General features: G+C 33.0%; 1 protein-coding gene across 9 annotated transcripts; it reads left to right on the forward strand.

Moving 5' to 3' along the window:
* The first annotated feature begins 288 nt into the window (after positions 1-288).
* On the forward strand, positions 289-24460 carry LOC128176695 (leucine-rich repeat-containing protein 9-like). Of its 9 annotated transcripts, none has more exons than XM_052843194.1 (35): positions 289-351; positions 2560-2817; positions 3264-3485; positions 3865-4005; positions 4454-4517; positions 4742-4812; positions 5018-5197; positions 6918-7073; positions 7623-7730; positions 9013-9107; positions 9877-10008; positions 10188-10373; positions 10761-10884; positions 11313-11439; positions 11582-11642; positions 11768-11835; positions 11990-12016; positions 14566-14681; positions 15049-15197; positions 15532-15718; positions 15842-15898; positions 16047-16178; positions 16339-16605; positions 16813-16923; positions 17028-17315; positions 17654-17776; positions 17935-18110; positions 18331-18394; positions 18548-18776; positions 19011-19228; positions 19553-19621; positions 19901-20026; positions 20467-20629; positions 20814-21057; positions 23062-24460. In XM_052843194.1, the coding sequence occupies exons 2-35, from the start codon at positions 2650-2652 to the stop codon at positions 23090-23092; spliced, it is 4680 nt and encodes a 1559-aa protein (XP_052699154.1). In that variant the 5' UTR covers positions 289-351; positions 2560-2649; the 3' UTR covers positions 23093-24460. The 9 variants fall into 9 exon arrangements, with proteins under 9 accessions (XP_052699154.1, XP_052699157.1, XP_052699161.1 ...); XM_052843197.1 differs by having other exon boundaries at positions 20814-21036; XM_052843201.1 differs by having other exon boundaries at positions 20814-20911.

The raw sequence follows: 24460 nt of genomic DNA on the forward strand, positions 1-24460 counted from the left end.
CGGACTCATCCCAAAAAAAATCTTGACTAGCAAGAACAAAAATTCAGGGGGGGGGGGGCTGGCGTCAGATCTATAACTTATAACTTCGATTTCTCTCTTTTCTATTCCAATTTTTTACATACTCCCAAAAAGTGGGGGGGGGGCAACTCCATGATAATTCAATTTTTACTATGTAAGTTTAATAAGAAAATTATTTGGTGCAACGTGCAAAATAAAATTCATTTTTATCCGTCTGTTGCAGGGAAAGATAATCGTTCAAGGCATGGATACGACCCGTGTCACGTGCTAGACTATAGACCAATGAAATCAGCCGATAAAGCTTCAAGATGGCGGACACCATGATTCGTTAATGTAAGAAAAGTTGACAAGTGCATGTTTTAAATCATATCTTCTATCTGATGAACAAAATAACTGTACAAATATATTCCTAAAAACACAGAAACGTTAAGGTAAACATTTGAGTTAATGTACATGAGATAGTAAAGAAGGAGATCGAAACAACAACAACAAGATAACGTAATGATCATCGTGAACTTTAACAGTTTATTTTTGTATACTATACTTTCAGTGATGTAATACTACTATAACAATATCGTGTGTTTTCAAATTGAATTTTATATTTTTGTTCAGTTTTGAATGGATAATGATCAGCTCATGTTTTAAAGAAGTTCTTATGCTATGTTTTGAGAAGTATGATTAAAAAATACGATGCACATGGTAAACTTGTAGCTGGGACGTGTGCACTTATATTAGTAATTATGTCTGATACTAACTATCTACAGATTGATAATGGTTTGTTCAAGTCCACTGAAATTGAGGCGACCAGTCAGTAACACATCTATTACATGTTTTGCATTGTTCAGTCTCAGCACCCACACTTGTTGTGTACATGTATCAATAAAGTGAAGAAAGAAATAGTGAAATAGAAAAATGCTATGTTGCTGTATATTATTTGCCACTTATTGACTATAGAACCATAGATTACAGCAATCATGTGACATATTTTGTCAAATGATATTGGGCCATGATAGTCTGAATTTTTCCAAAACAAAATAGTACGTACAGGTGTATATATATAGAGGATATCTATATTGTGTGATTTTATATTTGCTTTATCCAACCCAACGAGTTGAAATGGTGTATATATTTGCGAGGCTAGCCGAGCGAATATAACCATTTCAACGAGTTGGATAAAGCAAATATAAAATCACACAATTATAGATGTTCTATTTAATATACAATTTGATTTATATTATGAAGCTTTTGAGACAGTCCCTTATGTGACCCGAATTGGTTTTTTTTCACAGATAAAAACGATGATGCAACGTTGTGTTATGAGGCTATTGTGACCTTGCGCAATGCAATTTAGTACGTCATTCCTGAGATAAATCTAACTGTTTTAATGTAAAGTTTCACTGAAATAAACCTTAAAATAATTTTTAAACTCAAAATAATTTTTCTTAGAGCTTATTCACTTGATTAAATGGAAATTCCGATTAGAAGACTTGAATAATCAAGTTTGTTTACATAAACAAAGTTGCGAATGCTCGTTAGTTTGAATTGACTCGAACGAGGAACAGTTGTTGATGTTTAATAAAACAAACACTAGGCTAGCCTTATGATTCGAAATTGAAAATAATGAATAAGGATGCTTACTGGTGGTGGAATAAAAGTCTTATGAAACATTATTTCGGTAAGTTATTGTATATAAACACAAACAGAGCGCTCTGTTTTCATCGCGTCGTCAGGATGTACTCCTTGATAGTTAACGTAATTTGCAGTTTTATTAACTTCACAAAGAAAATTTAAAGTTGGAAGTGGGCTAAACTTATCAAAAATCTTGACAAACAAGAAAAAAGGGTCTTGTGGTTACGGTTATGAAAAGCTTTGCAAAAAATGTATGTGTGTGTAGGGGGGGGGGGGATTGGCTAACCCCCCCCCCCCCCCCCCCCCCCCCCCGGTTCCGACGCCTGTGCTACGCAGTTATGTGTTTTCCTTCATATTTGTAATCTGAATCTTTGACAAAATCAATTTTATATTAATTTTTGTAGTAGATATAGTTATGTTGAAAGTACTAGCAAATCTTCGAAAATAGGTCACCGAAGCGTTGAAGCGAGGGGTTGTGTCAAAAATAGTTCGGACCAGAAGTATTTGATATAGCATCACCCGTGTGATATAGCAAAGGTTTATCACACGGGTAATATACATCACACGTATGAGATAAACATTGTATATACATATACATCTACGCTTAATACACATAGGTGCAGAACTGCAGTCTTTTTAGTAAAAGATATTACAGACCAAAGAGCTACAATTAAAGTCCTACTTATGTATATTTGATAGTTGATACTAGATATACCTATTTTAAAATCAATTTTTTACCTCCTCAAAACAATACATTAACATTCTATGAGAATGCCATTTTTTATATTTAAAAAAAACCCTACCAATATACCTATAATACCTGTCATCGAACAAACTTTACCATTGAAAGAATTTTGAGCTGTTGGTTTATATGGTAGACTCTAAATCATGTGAATTTATTGTGTTTTACAGTAAACATCAGATGATATCATGGACTTGCTGGACATCAATAGACAATGGCACCAATTATTGCCATAAACGGAATCATACCTCGCTCAGGAGATGTCAAGCATTGGCAGCCAGTCATCTGGTAGTCATGTTGGGGGTGGTGCAACACCAACATCTGCCCGGTCGGAAATAGGCTTTGGGGGAAACAATACACAACCCCCTACTGAAGCAAGCAGACCCAGGACACAGAAGGAAGAAGATGAAGAAGCATTCAAAGAACTGGTAAGATTCCCAGTACTTCCCAGGGAATACCAGTTATTCCTGGGACATACTAGTATTTCCAACCATCTTGGGAAAAATGAGTATTTTCAATTTTTTTTGCCAACCCTGTTCACAGGAGTGTCTATATTACTGGACAGTATGATAAAAAGGTGACGTGTAAATTTTATAATAAGAATTCAAATTTTTTTAAATATTGGGTCAGCACCAATATTTTTTTGTTACTTTTTGCTTTGCACTCCACCCTTTGCAGGGCTCAGATTAAAAACGTACCGGTAAATGCTTCATATAGGAAAAAATCTTTTAAAAAATTTTGGTTCTTTTATTTTATTTTCAGTGTAAGAAAAAATCTAATAAATGCCTGCATTTTGTAATTTTGATAATATAAAATCACTTGATTTGAATTTTAGTTCTGTTAGTACATGTATCTCTCTTTTTAATTCTTTCAGTGTGCAAACAATGGCCTCAACCACAACAAGATACAGAGCGGGGAGCAGTCGACGGTGGAGGAGCTGGAGATGTTCTTCTCCGGGTACCCCCGCATCGTCTACATGGACAGGTTCCCCTGCCTGCACACCCTGGTCTTCATGGGACAGAGCATCAGCAAGATCGAGGGCCTGACCACACTTACCAGCCTCAGGGAGTTGTGGATTGGTGAATGTCAACTCAAAGTAAGCTAGCCATGGGGCAAATCAGTGTTCCATTTTTTTTTTTGCAAACTGATTACCGGTATCTTAATGGAATGCAAGTCGATTTATCTTGCATGTCTGGGAAACTGATATGGCTGTACATTCATGGGTTTATTATTTTAGGACATTTTTTTTCCAATTATTATGTAGTACACTTATACATTTACAAGTTATAGTCATATTGTTAGCACAAATTATCAAATTATATTAATGTAACTTGTTTTGCAATTGATATACATGTGTGCACCATCAGAATCTCTTTACTTTATATAATCTTGAAATTTATATGCTCGCTTGTATTCTTACTCCATATCTAAAAACAATTTTCATTACATTGTATGCATTTTTTTTTTTTTTTTAGAAAATAGAGAATTTGGAGACCTGTTCAAAACTTACAAAACTCTACCTCTATGGAAATGAAATTTCAAAAATAGAAAATATTGGTCATTTGACTCATCTAGAGACTTTGTTTTTGAACAACAATAGCATTAAGAATATAGAAGTAAGTATATTTTGAATATCATTTAACATAATTTTGTATTGATCAAAAAAAAATTAATCTTGGGTTAATTTTGTCAAACTGACCCTGGTACTGTAAAATGGTTATTTACTTGTCTTACATGACTTAATTGATTATTTAAGCTGGTGGTTATGTACACGTTTTCTTACTTTTCTATAATCAAACAATGTGGGTGCATGTGTATTAAATGCGCGTTTTATCATACAAAAAGTTTGATTTTTTACCATGTGTGCAGAGGGATTTTACGCAGTTTTAAACTTACCATGTAACAAATGTAAATTTCCCCCAAGCGTAAACAACCACTTTTACAGTACATGTATATCAAATTTTGCATTACATGTATAACCATTTACAGATCATGATCTTGATGAAAAACCATAAAATTTACATATACCTGTACATGATGTTATTCATTTTCAATTTTTTCAAGAATTTGGAAAAACTTAGAATGCTGAAAACACTGAGCTTAGCAGAAAATCAAATAGATAAAATAGGTAAGGCTATCCTTTTGTGTAGTTTGCAAATATGATCTGTGCTATATATGATTATAAGTGTTTTTATTTCTATATTCCATATTAATCATAAGGACTCTAATGTGTTTTTTTGTACTTAATACGTCGTGAATCATAGTCATGCATGTTTTATATTTAAGTTTACATGTACCATGAATTTTTATGGTAAACAAATTAATTCATTTTTCCTTTCTCGTTCTTTCTAGGACACTGTTTAGATGCTAATCAGAGATTGACAGATTTGAATTTGTCAGGAAATCCAATATGTTCTCTCAGAGTAAGTGTTGAACTTTTAAGTTATAGATATTGAATGATTTTGAAACTGTGTATTCTTTCAGTGGTTTAGATTTAGTAGTTTTCAAACAAACATTTGTTAGACTTTGCCCACAGAGACTGAACATTTTTGTGTATTTTTATTTAATTATTAATTTTTTGCTGTTAATTTTGAAAAATTTATGAATTTATAAAATCCTTTGATATAGGAGCTGACTCATTTGATGCGTCTGCCAGAGCTACATTCCCTGAGTCTGAAGGACCCCCAGTTCTCCCCCGCCCCGGTCAGTCTGCTGTGTAACTACTCCACCCATGTCCTCTATCACCTGCCTAAACTCAGCAAGCTGGACACCTATGATGCCAGCAAGAATGTGTGTGAGCTTGCAGAGGTAAGTGATAGACTTAGATGATTGTGATTTGAAATAGTGACACATTTTGACAGTGAAGTATCAGGGTTGGAAATAATAGCCCGCCCGCCCGAGACGGTCTGTTTCTTAGGCGGGCGGGGGCGAAACTTCAAAAGACAGCCCGGCGGTCGGGCTAATTTTAATAGCCAGTTCCTAGTTTAAAACTGACAATGTTTTACCTCCTTCACAAAAAGTACTGACAATGTCGGTTGTTAAGTTTCGTTGAGAATTAGGTAAGCTCTACAAGTTGTAATCTATTCGCTCATTGGTCGGAATGATTGTTATAGCCAACCAGTGTTCGCAATACAATTTTGTTCGGCACTATTGCAATAGAAGCAACATGCTAGATGATGCGCAAGTTTTTGAATTTGTCGATTCCCAAAAAGCGTTCCTTAATTGACGCTAAGGGAAAAAAAGTATACAACCAAAACAAAAGACGCCGATGTACAGTTCTGGGATGGAAAGTAGAATTTGAATGGCTGATAAGTTATGAAACACATGGGAAGCTCTATTGTAAACAATGTCAAAGGGTGGATAAGTTGTACACCATTATTATTTTTTACGATATATTCTGACCAAAATTACGCATATTTAGATGAGGGTAGTTGATTTTAAACAATCTTCTGGCGAAATCTCCCTTTACAACTTTTAAAACAATAATTCATAAACGATTTAGTAGCAAATAAACACAAAGACACAAGAGTTTACTCGGAGACATCGAAGTTACTCATGTGGTTGAAATCAAGTACAAGCATTTTCATCCCCTGTGCAAGTAATTGACATAAGAATATCAAGTTACCTCGTATTTTTACAAAAAATATGTGTTTTAACCGTTTTTATCTCGTTGAAAATAGAGCCCTGTCACTGGCGGAAAACCCCCACAAAACAAACGAGAAATCTGGAATCTTTTTGCTTTGACCATATTTTGAACCTACAGAAAAATAGTGTAGTGAGACAATTAGCAGTTAAATGGAGTTCATCTGACCGAATAAATAAATTTTTATCACATTTATCTACAGTTGTTTTAATTTAATCCCTTTCAATATTTGATATCATATTATTGTCAATCTTTGAAATTGTTTAGAAAGTTTATGATTGTGACATTGTTAGCTGGCTTCTAAAAGAGGGTTTATAATTATATACATGTAGATGAATAGTTTAATTTTTTAAGCATGTTTAACTTAATAATAAGCATTCTTTGGGTTATGTTTAGATATGGTTTCAAATACTTGTAAAAGTTAAAGATTTCGAGGGGCCTGTGTTACAGATGTAAACATTAACCTTTATGTATAGTTCATTCATAATAATGAACATTTTTATCAAGACTGGCAGATTTTAGGCAGGGCTTGTAACTATTTAAAGTAGCCAGCCCTGTGGCTGGCTGCTATTTTTGGTGAATTTCCAACCCTGGAAGTATATTGAAATACATGTATCTTCAATCAATGGTATGCTTTCAAACCAGTATCAATTGAATGTCGTTTTAAGATAAAAAAGATGATTTTGTTATTAAGTTGTAAGAAATAAAAATTGATTTCAATTAGGTTTTGAATCATGTATATTTTTTGTACATGTAGTACACACTGTTTCTAAAAAAATTACTAGAAATTTTTTTTTTCTCGAAGATTAACAATTGGTAGGTATGCACATGTACACTAACATGCTTGAATATTATGGTGACATGTTTTCACCTTTCTGATTCAAGGCCACAGTATTGAAGAAAAAGATGTATTACAACATGAGGGTAAAGACAGTCAAGCGGAATTTGGCAGAAATTGTGTCAAAGATGGAGATCTATAAATCTCGACTGCTCGAATTTCCACATGAGCGATTGCGGAATCTCATGAATTGTATCAAGGAAGTAAGTTTACTCAAAGGCTTTGTGTCTAATATTTTATGTTGACAACAGTTAGTGCCAGAGAACAGTATGAAATCAGTATTAATGGCATCAAGTCATGCATCTTTATACTGTATTTACCATGCAGTGTTTCTTTATTATTTCAAAGAGGAAAAAATCCCAAAAGGATGTGTAGCTATGATATATGAAGCATTTAAAAAAAAAGATAAATGAAGCCAAACATTTCTTATGCCATACTGTTCCTTAGTGATGCTGAATGCTAAAACAGCCTAAAAAAAAATCTCACATAATATGTACCAAATCTGAATATGATACTAGTATGTAACATAAATAAACAAGGCATGCAAAGTGGATCTTAAATCTGACAGATGATACTTCTAATAAAAAAAATAAAAACTTTGTTAATTTACTATGTAATTTATTAACGAACAATTAATTTGATATCAGAATGTGTATAAAAGAATTTCCCAATCTTATTAGATTTTTATTAGCTCAGAAACATGCAAAGAAATCAGTGGACCTAAAATCTAATGAACTGTGGGACGTTTTCAGGTGCGTAGGGAGTTTGAAGATTTGATGCTGGAAACAATAGATATTTCAGTGTTTCATGACACGGAACCCGAAGACAATCTTTTGTTGGTTCAGGATTTAGAGGAGGAGGTGATTTCTGATACTAACCTCCCCCTCCACCCCCACCCACCCCCCTAACCATGGGCTGTGTATATATGTATATATATATATAGATATAAACATGTATTGACCAACACTCATTCTAACACAATCCTTTTAAATTGTAGCATGGTGATTTATATACAGTGTATTTATTTCTAGATATTTCTTGCATTTCATACCCCTATTTAATCTCATAACCCCTGTCTTTTTTTGTATCCTTATAACCATAATGAAATGTACATGTAATGCTTTTAAAATACTGAAAGATATTGTATTGATATTTTCTATTTTTTATATAGAGAAGCACAAGCAATGCTTAAACGATAAACCACAAAGGCATACATACATTTAAAGCTAATAGAAATACTCTAACATGTATATCTTGCACAATTTTACTTCATACTATTAAATTGAACTAGCAATATATTTGTTGCATTTTATGTCTATGAGGTAAATGTATAACTACAGGAATACAAATAAAATACAAGTATAAATTTTGAACATTATAAACGTCTTGCATGTACAATTTTGCATTGCTGTAAGTTTTATTTTAAAAATTACATGTAGTATTTAGCTTTAGTTAACATGTATATTAATCATGATTTTTTAATCTCTATAGTTTGGGTTCTAATGAATTAAAAGCACTAATCAATGTTAGTAATCATTCTAATATATAGCCTTACATAAATGGTAGAACATTTGCCATATATTTTACTGCACTAATTGATTGAATGATAATAATCAGCTAGTTTATGTATTCTCTCTAGCCCCTGAAAAGTGTGTACATTTATTGTGTACATTCTATTTTTCATTCTTTAACCTTTTTGTCAAATAAAACAAATACAACAACAAAACACAAAGTGTATTCGGCAATTTCTTGGTACAAGTACACTAGCTAATGAATTAATTTAGTGAAAATACAGTACATGTATATGAAGCTTAAACACAGTTAATGTATTAAAGTAAACTAAAGTAAATGTACATGTACCTGCATGGTTTTCAATATGTACTGTAAAATATGATATACATTTAGAAATGATTATATACCTTATGTAAGACATAGATTTTATTTAAGTAAGCTAGATTATTTTCATTTTATGAAAACAAAAAATATATCTTAAACATGGTTATTTTATAATACATTTTATTTGAGTTGCTTCTTAAACCAGATTTCATCAAAGGATCAAATCTCTGACTTTTTAATTAAATCAAGGAGTTGAATGAAAATCTAATTGAAGTATAAAAAAAAATTCTGATGATTTTTTTTTAGAGTAAACTGCAAAAGTTGGATGAAAATGGGAAGTTTACTGCCAAAATGAATTGTATAAAGGAGAGAATCAAGATGTGGGAGAAAAAGATAGCAGAGTAAGTGAAAACTAATGATAGCTTTTTAGGTGTCAAGCTGGCAAATTGAGTGTATAGTTATATTAAGAAGTGAATCCTTTGTTAAATTCATTTAAGTTAATTTGAAGCTTATATGAATACCAATTCCAATGACCTCATCCATTAAGAAAAGCTTCAGATCAATAAATCATAAAATTATCATGCAATACATGTAACAATGCTAGTGCAGGGTTGTCTCTAAGACCCGGGAGGTGGGGAATTCCCCCACCTATAATGCCTTAATTACCCGCCTATTTTTGCATTTCAAACACAATGTAACTATAAGCAAGACCCCTAGACCCCCTTCTACTTTTTCATTTCCTCCTTCTACTTCAATTTTCAATTTTTAGAGACAACCCTGCTAGTGTATCACAAATAGATACATAGATTAGGTTTATACTGTCGTGTTTATTTGCATGATTGAAATTTAAAGATATTTATGCCCCCCTACGAAGAAGGGAGGGCATATTGCTTTGCTGCTGTCTGTCGGTCGGTCGGTCGGTCCACCAACAGTTTCCGTTCATTTTCTTCTCAGAGGATGAACATATTGAAATGAAATTTGGTATACAGGTTTATCATGATAATATCTAGGTCAAGTTTGATATTGGGTACGATAGAGCAATTTTTGACAGAGTTATGGCCCTTGGACTTAGAAAAATTCCAGTTATTTAAGTTTATGTTCATTTTCTTTGTGGATGTTTCCAAAGGAGGGGGGCATAAGTGTTTCACAAACATCTCTTGTTTCCTTTAGAGTTGGGAGTTATCAACAGGAGGCTTTACACAGGGTGGAAGTTCAGGCGGAATCTGTGATGAGAAGAATGGCTATTGAGCTGGAGTCGGGCGGAAATGTCCGCTTTGAGGAAGGAACAACATCTGATGTCTGGTAAATGAACATTTTACATATTGAATTGATTCAATTCTTTGAAACTGAAATGTCTGATTCTGATATCAGAAGGAGATAATGAAGTTATTAAGATGAAGAGGTCTTCTAACAGCTATCTGTTAGTTTAAGTATATAATTAAATTCATGATTGCAACGTCTATACAACTTTTATTTTACAGGTTTTCATCTTGCCATGATTTAGTGCTGTCTCGATTCTGTGCCACAGACTACAAGGAACATGGAATTGCTGGACTCAAAATCCACCGAATTCTCCGTGTCCACAACAGGATGCTGCGGAAACGCTTTGATGACAAACTGACAGGGATTGTGGATAATACAGAGGGGGAATACTTTCCAAGCAACAGGTAGAGAAGAATCTGGTTATAATTGGTATTGTGCATGTAGAAGCTATAGTTGTCCCTTAGATTATCTTATGTTACCTGGTAATGTTAATACAGTGATTTGCTATTTATGATGGCATGAGAAAATTTGAATGGGCTAAAGGAGCAAATATAACTGTTTATTTGAATTAAAAAAAAAAAAAATTGAATTTTAAAAACTTATTATTTAAAATCAGGCATTATTTGTATAAAAATATTTTTTTTTTGGTTACTTTGCTAAAACATACACAGTTTTGATGGATATCAATTTATTTGACCCCACTTTTACATGTATATACTAATATTAGTGTGTCTTGTGAATGGCTGGGGCATGGCATTATGAGTGAAACAAACTATTCTGTGTGACTTCAGGAACACCGCCTACAAGAAGCTGCTGGAGTACTTGTTCTGGATCTGGGACCCCCAGCTACCAGGCGGCTTCCACGAAACCACGCGGGTGTTAGAGGAGGGCTACATGGATGCCATCTCTTACAAGGTTCAGATCAGAGTTATTAACCTGTGGATAATGATCTGCATACTTGTGAAGAAAAATAGAGTTTCTATAGATGTATAAAAACAATAAATGTCTATGATGCAATATAATGTAAAATTTCATTTTTACATAGTTTGTTTGGTATTGACCTTTTTGTAATGTGTCTCATACAAAACAGCTGATAAAACATGTTCAGGCATACTGTAAAGGGAAAACTATTTTTAAAAATCAAATTTTGTATGTCTTTGACAACATTGATCAACAAAATTTAAAAGTGATTATCAGTAATACATGTATGTTTAATGTGGTTGTTTTAGATGCAACAACATTATATATTTCCATGAAACTTTTTAGATCACAAGTAAACAAAATTTTATATTTCAAAGACTGCCTCTACAGTAATTGAATGTCCTATGTTTTCTGTGTGTCAGGCTCTGGGTAAGGATGGAGCTGTCCCCCTGAGTAACAGCCTCAGTCTGGCTGACCGACATCGAATCAGCACCCTCACAAAGGAAAGCAGAGAGAAGGAGTACTCCGATACTTGTCCATTCAGATATGGTAGAAACTGCTTATTGACTTCACAACATAGAACTTAAATTTTTTTGATTTTTTTGTATCTGTCAGATCTACAAATTTTAGATAAAATTGAGAATTTGAAGAATTCTTTTTACGTAATGTATCACAATTGATCTGATTTTAGGTCACTTAGTCATATCCAAAGTTTTTCTGGGTAAAAGTGTCAAGGCCATTGATGAGAGACCGTGAGTAGCTATTGTTTATGAATTGAAAATTCTCTGTAGATATTTTTTCACAATCTAGGATTGTTGCCCAGAAAGTTAGTAATAAGACAAATTAGATTTCATTGTTAAGATCTTTTGATTTGTAGAATTAACAGGTCCAACTATCCAAAAATAGATGCTGTTTTCAAACCTCGCAAGATGTGCGTTCCTCCAAGTAAGTATTGACACAATGTACTTAAATCAATTACTGATTTAATAATAAAAATAATTTACATTTTCAGATAAAATTATATGGTAGTCTGTTTACGGTACTTTTACTGAGTTTAAGTTTGTTCATAAACTGTTTAAACAAACCATTGCTTTCACAGCTGCTCTAGAAAAATTTCTCATGGCAGGTAAATTGGACATGGAATAAAATTTTCTTTTGTCATCTGGTCACTTGGTAGAGACTTAGAAATTTCACGTTGGTTTCACGGCTTTTGATTTTGTGATGATGGAATGAATTCGAAAAATGAATATCAAGGATTTATTTTGTTTAATAAATAATATTTTATGAATAAACTTAGATTAAATAGGTATATCGTTTACTTGTAAGATGCAAATCGTAAATACAGAACTTAAGTTTTATGAAATCAAAAAAGCCATTAAGAATAAAAAATGGATTTATTGTTATTTTTAACTAGCTAGTTTTGCAAACTAGTATATATGTCAGGCTTGGGGCGAATTACATTGTAAAGTAATGCATTACATTACCATTACTTCATGAATTTGGGCATTAAATTACCATTACCATTACTTGATTTTCTTGAAGTAATGCATTACATTACCATTACATGAGTAAAGTAATGCATTACCATTACCATTACTTTTTTTTAAAAGTAAAGCTAATAAAGAGTTTTTGCAAATGTTTCAAATATACAACACTCTTTAACATATCTACAGCTTCATGCTCAATATCAGGTTCAAATTCAATGAATAAACAAGAGTCATTCTTTATTTGCTCAATATATAATCATATTGTGGCAATATGAACAACATATTACATAAGTAAAATGATATTTATAGACATTTGGCATGATACAATATCAGATATGAAATAGAGACACAGGATAACATGCGTAACAAAAAACAATTTATGAAATAATGTTGCGGTTTTTAAAAGCTAAATATAGATATATCCCCAGATTACACAAATCTTTATAATTTTGGACACTTAATTCTATTAATTTATAAACAGATGATTTTTCCCAGTTATATATCTTAATATTTTTTATTCATATTTCTTTTTACGGAGGACACTTTAAGACAAAAGATTGCTGTTGCACTTTATGATCAAAGTTTCAAAGGGTTCATCTTTTAAATGCATCCATCTTCCGGGCTATATACTAAATAAATGTTTTGCAGGAGCAGACAAAGCTTGGACTGGAAAATACTGTTTGACGATCTTTATCTTAGGATATATTAAGTGCAATAATAGATTAAATACATAAATCTTGTATTTTCTATCAGTCCAAACTAATGTACAGTGTAATTAATTTACAAGAGAGAGAGACAGAGAGAGAGAGAGAGAAAATAAGTAAGATTATTTTCAAATAGGTTATAATATTGGAAGTGATATTGATTTTCATCATGAATGGACAGTGCATTCATTTTGCTTTTAAAGGTGCATGTCTGTCTCCTATTCTATTGTGACTTAGCGAGGGGAAGGGGATTGGGGTGTAGCGCTTCTTATAACAATAGATTGTTTTGATACTTAGATTATCCTGGGGGCATAGTGTGTTGTTGACACATTTCTTATTGAAGTGCAAACTAATTGGAGTAAATTGTTTAAATGATTAAAAACTCTTAATAACAACACTCTTAAAAATGTTATGAAATTGTGCTGTTATCTTTAGTAATATAAACAATTCAAAAATGAATTTTAAAAAACCTTTTTTAATAAAACATGTACAATTAAAACATTTTTTTCTCAATAAGAATTATTTCTTTCTTCTTTAAAAATAAATATAATCAAATTCAATTTCAACTATTCATTTATTCATCACATTTTTTTTAGTGAACATGCATAAATATGCAAAGTAATGCCATGTAATGCCAGCATTACACTAGATTTTGGAAAGTAATGCATTACATTATCATTACTTGTAATGCTAATTTTGAGGCATTACACATTACTAGCATTACTTTGAAAACATGTAATGCATTGCAATGCATTACCATTACATTTAGCATTACCCCAAGCCTGATATATGTAGTGAAAATTTTGCTTTCATTTCATTTTCATTCCATGATTAAATTCCAAAATTGTCTTAATTAAGTCACATGTTCAAAGTTAAGCTGACTTGAATAATACAATTATTCTTCTATTTTCTAAATGCAACTGTGTTGGGGAAAACTTTATAGTAAAGAATCTTTACACCTGGGAAAGGACAAAATATGAGGCCCCCCAAAAATGCAACCTCTATTCAGTATATGCTCATGTAGGAGATAGATAAATCATATCATTATTAGTCACTGACTAATATTCGGACGAAGGATCATTTGAGTAACCTTTAGTTAAGGAGGCTGGATGGTCAACAAGTTATTCATCAGATTTTCCTTAAAATTTAACAGATGATACTACATTTATTATCCATAAAGTGTCATTTAGTAAAGAAACAACCCAGATACTTCAGCTTTAAAATTCGGATGTTTTCCTTTCTCTTTATTCAGAGCTCTTCTTTTCAAGAAGATTAATGTAGTCTTAAAATGGCCATGACCATCAAGCCCTCTTAATATTAGTTCATTGACTATATCAGGGTTTTTGGACTGTTGGATGTGGATGGCTTCCAAGCACACACTTTTGCTTCCGTGTTTACATTTTGTTTCATATTTTCTGTTATTGTGAAGAGTTTTTCATTATTCTGAACATGGGTTGATTTAAGATGTTGATTGTTATTTTCAGGTGGGGGAGACTCGATACACAACTGTGAGTGCAGTGCTCGGCAGTGCGAGTGGTACCTGTTTGATAATGAGCTAATTCTACCTGAGTACATAGTGGAGTTTGAATATGTCACGAAGGTAAGACAACAGAAATCAGTAGATTGGAATGTTTCATCCCATTCTACTTATTTATGATTTTCATTGTTTAATTATAATATTTATAAGTATTTAAATTTCATTGCTTGGATAAACGAAATTATTTGGTATAAGTGAACTTGCTTTTATACAATGTGCCAAGGAGACAAGAACATTACCTTACATTAGGCCTATCAACAAAATTGAAATATGTGCCTTTATAAAAAAAAATGGATACATTGTATCAGCTAGACATTTAAAAGATTTGTATATTTGCACATGCACAATTTGTACAGTGAGTTATTTGTAATGTCAAATGAGTTATTTTTGGATTATTTAATTTATTAGATTATGTATTGATATTTTAAAGTTTCGGTCAAAGTCACCATTTGCAACCTTTTGCGACCTTACATTTGATAACAAGGAATCCAAGATTCCGACCGTGCCCCATGTGGATGATGATCCGACGGTGGATGATGATGTTCTCGGAATGGAACCACTTCTAAAGCAGAGACCTCGGTAGTTTATCTTCATTACTTTGTCCAAGTACAACAAGAACTCATTGTTAGAGATGCAGGAAATACTGTATAGCTGAGACAGAATAATGATTGTTTTAAATTTGTCCAAACTTAAATTTGCCGGCTGATAACAAGGCAAAAGGGACAAAGATAAAACAGAAGAACAAATATATTCCTGTAAACAGTATGATAAACCCAAATTTATTTTGTTCTTAATAATGAACATTAAAGCAATCGTGTAACATTCGGCATGAAAAGAAGTATCATTTGATATAAATGTCAAAGACATGCTCTGCGATTTAACATTTTCATTGTATCCTTCATTTTTTTTCCAGGTTGACAATGTTAAGTGAGGATCTGCTGCTGAAGCATGTAGGTGTTGATTCTCTGGAGTCCATTACTGTCTTAAATCTCCACAACAATGGAATCAGCAAACTGAAGCCGATCCAGGCCCTGGTTCACCTCAAGCGACTGACGGTCAGCTTCAACGAACTCGGCAGACTGGATGAGGTCGCCAACATGGTCAGTTATAAGCAGATTGCAATCGTGTTTTCTCTGGTTTTCATATGATTAATATACAAGTACTTCTAATTTGTTATAATTATTTTGCTTTTGGTTCGATTCTGAATTTCTTAATCTTTTTAGGGAATAGAATATCTTGATGCCAGTTTTAATCAAATTTCCACTTTAGAGGGACTGAAAGTAAGTATTGATTTGAATGGTTATTTTTTTTCTATGTAGGTGCCAATAAGATAATTGAAATTGAGTTATTTCAAATATTTTATTTATTTATGTGGCAAAGTGTCTTTTAGTGACTTAATTATAACTTATCTCTCTGTTTTATTCTCAGAACATGGTTAAACTGAAATTCTTTGACCTAAGTTGGAACAAACTCACTAACACACGAGAAGACCTGTCCATCTTGAGGAAGCATGCTTGTAACCTTTTGACCCTTGACCTCAGACACAATAATTGGCTTAAGGTCAGTTTTTTATTTAATGAAATCCAGCTGAGACACACACTCAGAGCATTGAGTATTACTACATGTGCATGTATTAATACTCAACTTTACAAGTAAAATTTTCAAAAGATTTGAGATGAGATGGTAAACCAAATGTGCATAACTTTTATACTCACTTTAGCCACAGAGCATAAGACTGCGTGTCATTGGACGATTGAAGTCACTGACCCTCCTTGACGGGTCGGGTGTGACAGAACTTGAAGCAACAGCTGCTCTGAGGGTTGCTGCTGGGTCTCGGATTTGTCAGCTGTCCCTCCTGACTCACGCTCGAGTGGACTCACACAAACCTCGCTCACTCAGTCTGATGCCCACAGCTGAGATCCTGGAGAAGCAGAGTCACCACCGGCCAGAGAAAATCAGTGACTCAGACACTCATTGGTACCTCAAGGTAATTGTTAACACATACACCTTGATTATATTTCAGATAACACATGATTTTAAAGTTTCTATCTCTGAATTTTACATTTTTGTAAAGTTCCAAATGTTGTGGTGTTGAGGCTTAAATACTTGCTGTTTTTGAGTAGTGGTTAATTTGCTTATTTTATTGTTAGAATTTTTTATGTACATGGTCACATGGTATTTTTCTTTATTCCAGGTCACCTCTCTGTTTTTGGACAATCAGCACATCACTAAGCTGTCTGGCCTTGAGAGGCTGGAAAACCTGAAATATGCTTCCTTTAACAAAAACGACATTACAAAAATGGAGGTAATCATAACAAATGTAGTCCATTTTGATTTTAATTTATGTGAAACTTTGGTTTTGTCCTCAACTGGATCAAATCAAACTTAATTTTCTTTTCTTGTACAAAGGGGTTTGACCATTGTATGAAGCTACAAGAACTCTCCTTAGAAAACAACTGCATCAGTAAACTTGAGGGGATCTCTAAGCTGACCCAGCTGAAAAGACTGTGTCTGGGTAATAACCTGATCTCTACCCTGGAGAACACAGGTATCCATTACCTGGTACAGCTGACTTACCTGTCCCTGGAGGGAAACAGACTCAGCTCCCTGCTGGGGCTACAGAAAATGTCCACACTGGTGGAACTGTATGTGGGGAATAATATCATCAGCAGTGTCAGGGAAATCTTCTATCTCAAAGTGAGTTAGGTTTTTGTTTGTTTCACTGTAGTGTGAATATATACCCGTAGTTGCAAATATATCATGAATACAGTCAAAAAAGATGTATTTGTGCAATAAGAAGGCCCTGGGAATGAATTTTACATTCAGTCATAATCAGAGACCTTGAAAATGAAGTATGGTCCTCAAATTTAAGTTGATGACATATTCATGTCTTATTGTCGTAAGTTCAAGAAATGTGTTGAAGGTTAAAATTGTAGGCAGGTAAAAATTAATCTGAAAAAGTTCATATTATAAATCTTTGACAAGAATTGTATTTTAGTTCACATATTTATTGTTCTGTTTTCTTTTACTTTAAGATGCTGTCCAATTTGGTGATACTTGATCTGTTTGGGAATCCAGTTGCCATGGACACAGACAACTACCGACTTTTCATCATCTATCATCTCAAAAACCTCAAAGCATTAGATGGATCTGCAATAGTAAGTTATCCATCTCATTTTTACATATGAATGAATTTGTTGGCATTTCATACTTACATGTAATTTAAATTTTGATAACACTATCTAAACTGACATTAAAAGCTGCAAAGTCTTTGCTATCAAATTTAAATAACTTTTATTTTCTTCCTTCATTATAGGAAGCTATGGAGGGAAATCTTGCCAAGGATACCTTTGGTGGTAGACTTACACCAGACTTTGTAGCCGAAAAACTAGGCCACTCCAACTTCCATGACGTTCGAGAGCTTGACCTTCCAAACTGTAGTATTCGCATTGTAGATTTGGGAATAGGGGACACGTTCCTCAATCTTAGAAGGTAGGCAGATGACGGTCGCAGATTTATGTTTATATATTGCCAGAAAATAACTTTTAACTTCGTTAATACTGTATTGTTGTTATGCTGCAAGTATATATTACATTCAGTTAAAAATAATATTAAAACATTTTTTTTGGAAGTGGTAAATAATAAATAAAAAAATTTACCAGAATTATTCAATTGAATGTTCAACTAAATCATTTTTCGACTGTATTTGTAGTGTGAATTTAGAACATAACAACTTGACTTCCTTCAGTGGTCTGATTCATTTGCCAAATATAAGGGTGAGTGTTCAGTGATTATTGTGCATTTGTGAGTCATTAATTGTATCCTTAAAAGAGCTGTATTCATCAAATGAAAACATTAACACTTTGAAGTAGAATTTGAAAGCTTGTGCCCTTGTCACTATAAAAATCTATTTTTATCCCTATCTACAGGTGCTGTGTTTGAATCACAATCATATTGAGTGCATTATGCCGAAACAGAAACCGGTTAACAAACTCTCCAAGCAGAGTTCCAGTAAGAACCTGGAGTTTTTCTCCAATGACTCGTCCACTCCAATCATGGAGAGCCTTGAGGTGCTACATTTAGGTTACAATGGAATCAAGGACATGTCCACTCTACAGCTCAGCAGACTCACATCTCTTAAAGCATTGTTCCTGCAAGGTAAATATCTGTAGAAATTACTGAATTAAAATTAGCAAAGCTACGTGTATTGACGTAGCTAAACTATCTCCATATTGATAGTTAATTTCCGTGGTCAAAATTTTTTGTGAAATACATTGCTCTTAAAATGCTTTTTCAAGGGGAATAACTGTAAATTTTAGAAAATGTTTAAAGTGAAATTCTAGAAAAAATGACAGACTTAGAAATCATACATACTCATATTTATAACTACAGGGAATGAGATATCTAAAGTAGAAGGTATGGAGGGGCTGCATGATCTCAGGGAACTGGTGCTGGACAGGAACAAGATCAAAATAATCACTGAGCTCTCCTTCGCCAATCAGTGGAACTTACAAGAGCTCCACCTGGAGGAGAACAGAGTAAGGGAGCTAACCTACCTCAACTGTATGGACAACCTACAGAGGCTTTACATGGGCTCCAATCGCGTTCAGGTAATTGTCCAAATTAATGCAACTGCTGGTGGTATATGTTTGTTTAGTTATTGTGAAAAGTGCACAGATCATTTTACAGATGTTTAACAGCAGATGTTAACAGTCATATAATGATAATATTGTAGGTCAAATTTTTTTCAAACCAGTATATGTAGTTAATGAATTAGTAGTGTTGGAATTGCTCAAAAGTTTAGATAAAAAAAATGTCTACCATGTCATAACGTATGTCACTTCTCTACATGCTATATACATGTATATTGACATTTACAATATGCAGTTCATTTTCAATAGCTATATTGCTGTAATATCTTATTGTTCATTTAGGAAATGGCTGAGATAGAGAAGTTGGAAGGATTAAATAACCTAGCAGAGATTTCTCTAGTCAACAACCCTGTAAGTTCTATGTACATGTTCTAGTACAGGGACCAGCCCAATTATTTTCATGTGAATGAATCTACGGTACTAAACTGCTTCTTGCCTTGCCACAACTTTTGTTACAGCCTTAGATATATAGCTGAGGCGTGTTCAACAGAGCGAGCGCCTGCTAACGCTCGCCAAAATTTCCTATTCCCGCAACACAAAATTTTGACGAGCACTCGATCTCTCTGCTGAACACGCCTCAGCATTATAATCAAAGGGAGGTAAGTTATTTTTTACCTTTGGATTTTGTAGGTTGCTAGGCGACACCTTCATCGTCCGATTCTGGTCTATAGGCTGAAGCAGTTGGTGATAATTGATGGAATCCCAATTACAGATGAAGAGAGAGGAAAGGCTGAACTCTACTTCATGGATCAACAGGTACAAATACATGTTGTTATATTGAGACACAACAGTTTAAAATTTACTCTTTGTTTAAAGACAAACATTTTGAAAAATTAGATTTGGATGATGATTATATTCAATTTATTTTTGGAATTTTTGAAAGAACCTTTCTTTTCACATTATACATGTATGTGTATAGGTATACTAGTCCATTTTTTGTACTAAAAACCGAGTTGTATATGTTAAGGTGTGATTGTTTGATATTGTCGTCAATTTTGTTTTAAAATTAAATCATAGACGGAAATGTTAATTTGTCTGTTGATGATCACTATACAGAATGTACACATGCCTAAATATTAATTAATCTCAGAACTTAATTAAAAATCACTATTGGAAAAAAACTCACTACATATACATGTATATCTACCTTTTTATGAATGTTTGATGAAATGTTTCTGGAATTTTTTTCTCTGAAGGTCCAGACCACACAACCTGCTGCGAGTGACAGTGCACTGCCTGGAATCAGCCAGATGAAGACCCAGGTTCCAGTCAAAGTGACCACAATGCACCTGGGTGCCTCTCCGTTGTGGAATGGAGGCGTTCTCTATGACGACAGTGCTCAGGATGCAATCCAGAGAGGTAGGGGTAAAACCAGTCTATCTCCACGACCATTAAATGAAGATTCAAATATTTAAATACATACGAAAGTGAAATATTATATGTAAATTTTATACATCACAACATCAGTCAAACATGGGGGTGCATTTAATTAATATGAATAGGTTTTGACAAAAAACTGTATGTGAAAAATATGATTTTGAAGGAATGAAAATCTCAACAGGTGGTGGTCGAAGAAGAGGAACTGGGAAGGACCCCACCCCTCCCCCCAATCAAGGCCTGCTGAATCGTGCCAACACTATGGTATACAACCCCTCAAACACTGGTTACGGGGGCTTCTCCTACACCAGCAACTCGGTAAACTCGGGAGCACGGCCACAGTTCTATCTAAATCAAATCCCCTATGTTCAGCCTCCCTCGCAGACAGAGTATGTTGAGTGGTTTTCAAGGTACATGTTGTTGATATAGGGGGCATGTCAAAAAAATTTTTGGTTTTTTTTTTAATTCAACTAATCCAGTGCAAATAATTAGTAACAATAGATTGAAGTAAAAAACGGTGAATACAAAAGTTAAATGAATGGCGATTTGAATCCTAACTCTTAATTTTTCTTTTTTTCTAATCAACTAATATCACTACTTCTCTAACTTTGACTTTAAATGAATTTACTATGTCTTATATACAACTACTTTTCCCACTAAGTGATTAATACATATCTCTTTTCTATTGTTTTGAAATTTATGACCTATAGAAAAAATCCCCAACTTCTTCAACTATTCTCTATTCATTAATTTTATTACTCTAATATTAGTAGTTATATTCTAGTATTGTAACAGCCCTAATACTTGTACATGTACTTACCATTTTTGATTTTCCACTTAACTTTAAATATTAAATTCTGTTGGTATCTAAATTAAATGTGTATTATTTTAGCTGAGGGGTATTTGGGAAATATTAACTAATCTTACATTAATTTTGTATTTTTATCTATAACATTGATTAATTTGATTTCATTCAAGTCTTTACTTTAAAAATTAACCTATTAAATAAAACTGGTATAGAATATATAGAATCTGTTAGTATATTAGCAGTATTTATTTTAGTTTTATTTCTTTGACATGGCCCTTAGCTGCCAGGATTCATAAGACTGCAAGAGTTCAGTAAACTCAAAATGACTCGTATTGCGAGACAGAATCTGCAATAATGTGAAAAATTCAATGACTTGTATTGCAAGACGGAATTTCCATTAATGTGAAAAATTCTAAGATTTTATCCACCCTAATGACTAATTCTGTCATTGAATGGTTCCTAATGCCTGTGACCCCGAAAGAACTATATGGTCAATTTTCAAAATGTAGGTGTAATTATGATATTATATGATTGACAGTCTTATGAATCATATATAATCAAGCTTTGCTTTATGAAACGATTCTGCACTTGATTTATATTTATCTGCTTTCTACTGGTGAGGTAATTGGGTTTGTCTAATGAGAGGAAAACAGGTGTGCCTGCATGCATTTTCTTTGGGTATGAACTGAAATGGTATTATTTTTATCTCTGATCTACAAAACCAGTTGGATTTTTTTTTTGGACATTTACAAACTACCGGTATATATAGATATTTCAAGTAAATTCTTGATTTCAAGTAAATACTTACTAGCATGATACAGGAATGTATAAAATCAAAATGAAATTTTAAGATAATTAAACTGCTTGTAGATTAATATGTGTAAGAATACAATATAAAACTGTATAAGTATACATGTATGTTCATTATTGCTTTTCAGATATTTTCCTATGTCATATACATTGTAACTATAATTGATAGAAGACACTATAAATCAGTATGTCAGTAAAATACCTTATTATGAAATTTATTTGAACAACTATGTTTTCAACTGAATTCAGAAGTTCCTGAGAATTCTTTTCCTTGACTTCTGGGTATGGATTCTTGCTATTTAAACTTTGCTTAATTTGGAAAGCAATTTGTCTTAGGTCGTTTTTTTCTTAAATATATATCTGAACATGGACATCTATAACAGTTAGCTTTTAACAATTATTGTCATCCAGTGAGGACCAGACTATATTTATAAAGTGTATATATGTTTGTAGTATTAAATTGACAAGCACACATTAATACACATATCTTATCAAAAATCTTTACTCCTGAATTTCTACATGTATGCATGTATACATGGTCAAAATTAATATACCGGTACATGCCAAGAAAACCAAGCGTTAACTTTTGAGTTCATGGAGAAGGGCTTGAAATGTTAGCTAGGGTAGGGCTGTATGGAGCAGATCTAGATTTTAGAGGGTATAGCGTTTCACAAAGAGCATGTGATTTAAGGCCTATGGGCCTCTTGTCATCCAATGAAGTGACAGTCATTAGTTAGACCAAGTAGGATTCGATGTTGAATCGTTATAATTGTATACTCCATTTTTTTTTATTCAGGATAAATCAGGCCAAAAATAACAGGAGGTGATTGGATATAGCCTGAGATCACTGAATATAGACTGAGGTGATTTGATATAAATCGAGGTGATTGGATATAAACTGCTTCTGTAACAGGACTGTGATGCAGCCATATTGTGTGTGTTACATGTCACAAACACAGTGTTTATCAGTGCTTACCCGAATTGTTTTCGTTATTGCATGGTTACAGTATTCACTTTTGTTTAAGTCAGTATAACAGTGTAAAAGAAGCTGTTACCTATGAAAGATGTGTTTCATATTGTGCCTCAATATACTATGGACTAAACGTGTAAAACCCTTGTATTTTTTCCCTCCTTTGTCTCTTAATTCCAGTGCCATTCCATAAATTCATGAATCAAACAGTAAAATTATATACCCCTTTAAGGTTCTCAGTACCATCCTTTTGAATGGCCAAAATTCACTTTCATAATTTTATTTGGTGCAATTTTAGGCTATATATAAAAAAAGAAGTTTTTACCTGTTAGAAATTATGATGCAGACTTGCATGTGCACATGTATGATAGAAAATAGATAGTTTATCAAATTTTATCATTTCTCATTCTTCCATTGCTTTATTCATCATTATAGCAGTACTGTTATACTTGGAGTAAATACATGTAATAAACCATGCAAGGCCAAAGGCTGCCTTGCTGAAGTGTTTGTGAAGGATGTTCCCTTATTTTTTAGGGAATTTTTTTTCTCCAGTGGAAGGTTCATGACTTCCAAAATCTTTAGACAATAAATCCGTCCAGTACAGAGTTTGCATGCTAGACAGTGTTTCATTTAGGTTGAATATAGCAGGATTAGTGCATTGATCAGATTATTGATTCTGGGTAATTGGGCAATTGGTCTTTATTTGAAATCACTATAATAGCTAGTCTACAAAATGTATAGATAAGATAGATTGAATAAATGATATTCAGATCGAGGCTTATCTCCTCTGTGTGTGTGTGTGAGAGAGAGAGAGAGAGAGAGAGAGAGAGAGAGAGAGAGAGAGAGAGTATTTTTGTCAGAGAGAAATTTCATGAAAGCTGCTTTTATTTATGACACATGTAATATTGGTAGATGGAGAAGTGTACATGCAGACAATCCATTTATTTTGAAAGATTAAAAAACTATAAACATTTACATGTATATATTAAAATATAGTATTTTTGTATATGTTTAATATATTTAATACATAGTTAACTTATTTTCTTACTTTTTAAATTTGTTTTTTAAGCATTCCCTCCATTTTATTAAGTGTAAATATCTGATACATGTACGATTGAGTTTTGTTTTGTGATATTTGGTTTGCTCAAGTTATATTATATCAAATACCTAGTACAATGTATGTTCATTATCATTAATGATATTAAAAGTGTTTTCAAGACATGGA

Source organism: Crassostrea angulata, chromosome 3 (assembly GCF_025612915.1).
Source record: "Crassostrea angulata isolate pt1a10 chromosome 3, ASM2561291v2, whole genome shotgun sequence".
NCBI classification, from domain to species: Eukaryota; Metazoa; Mollusca; class Bivalvia; order Ostreida; family Ostreidae; genus Magallana; species Magallana angulata.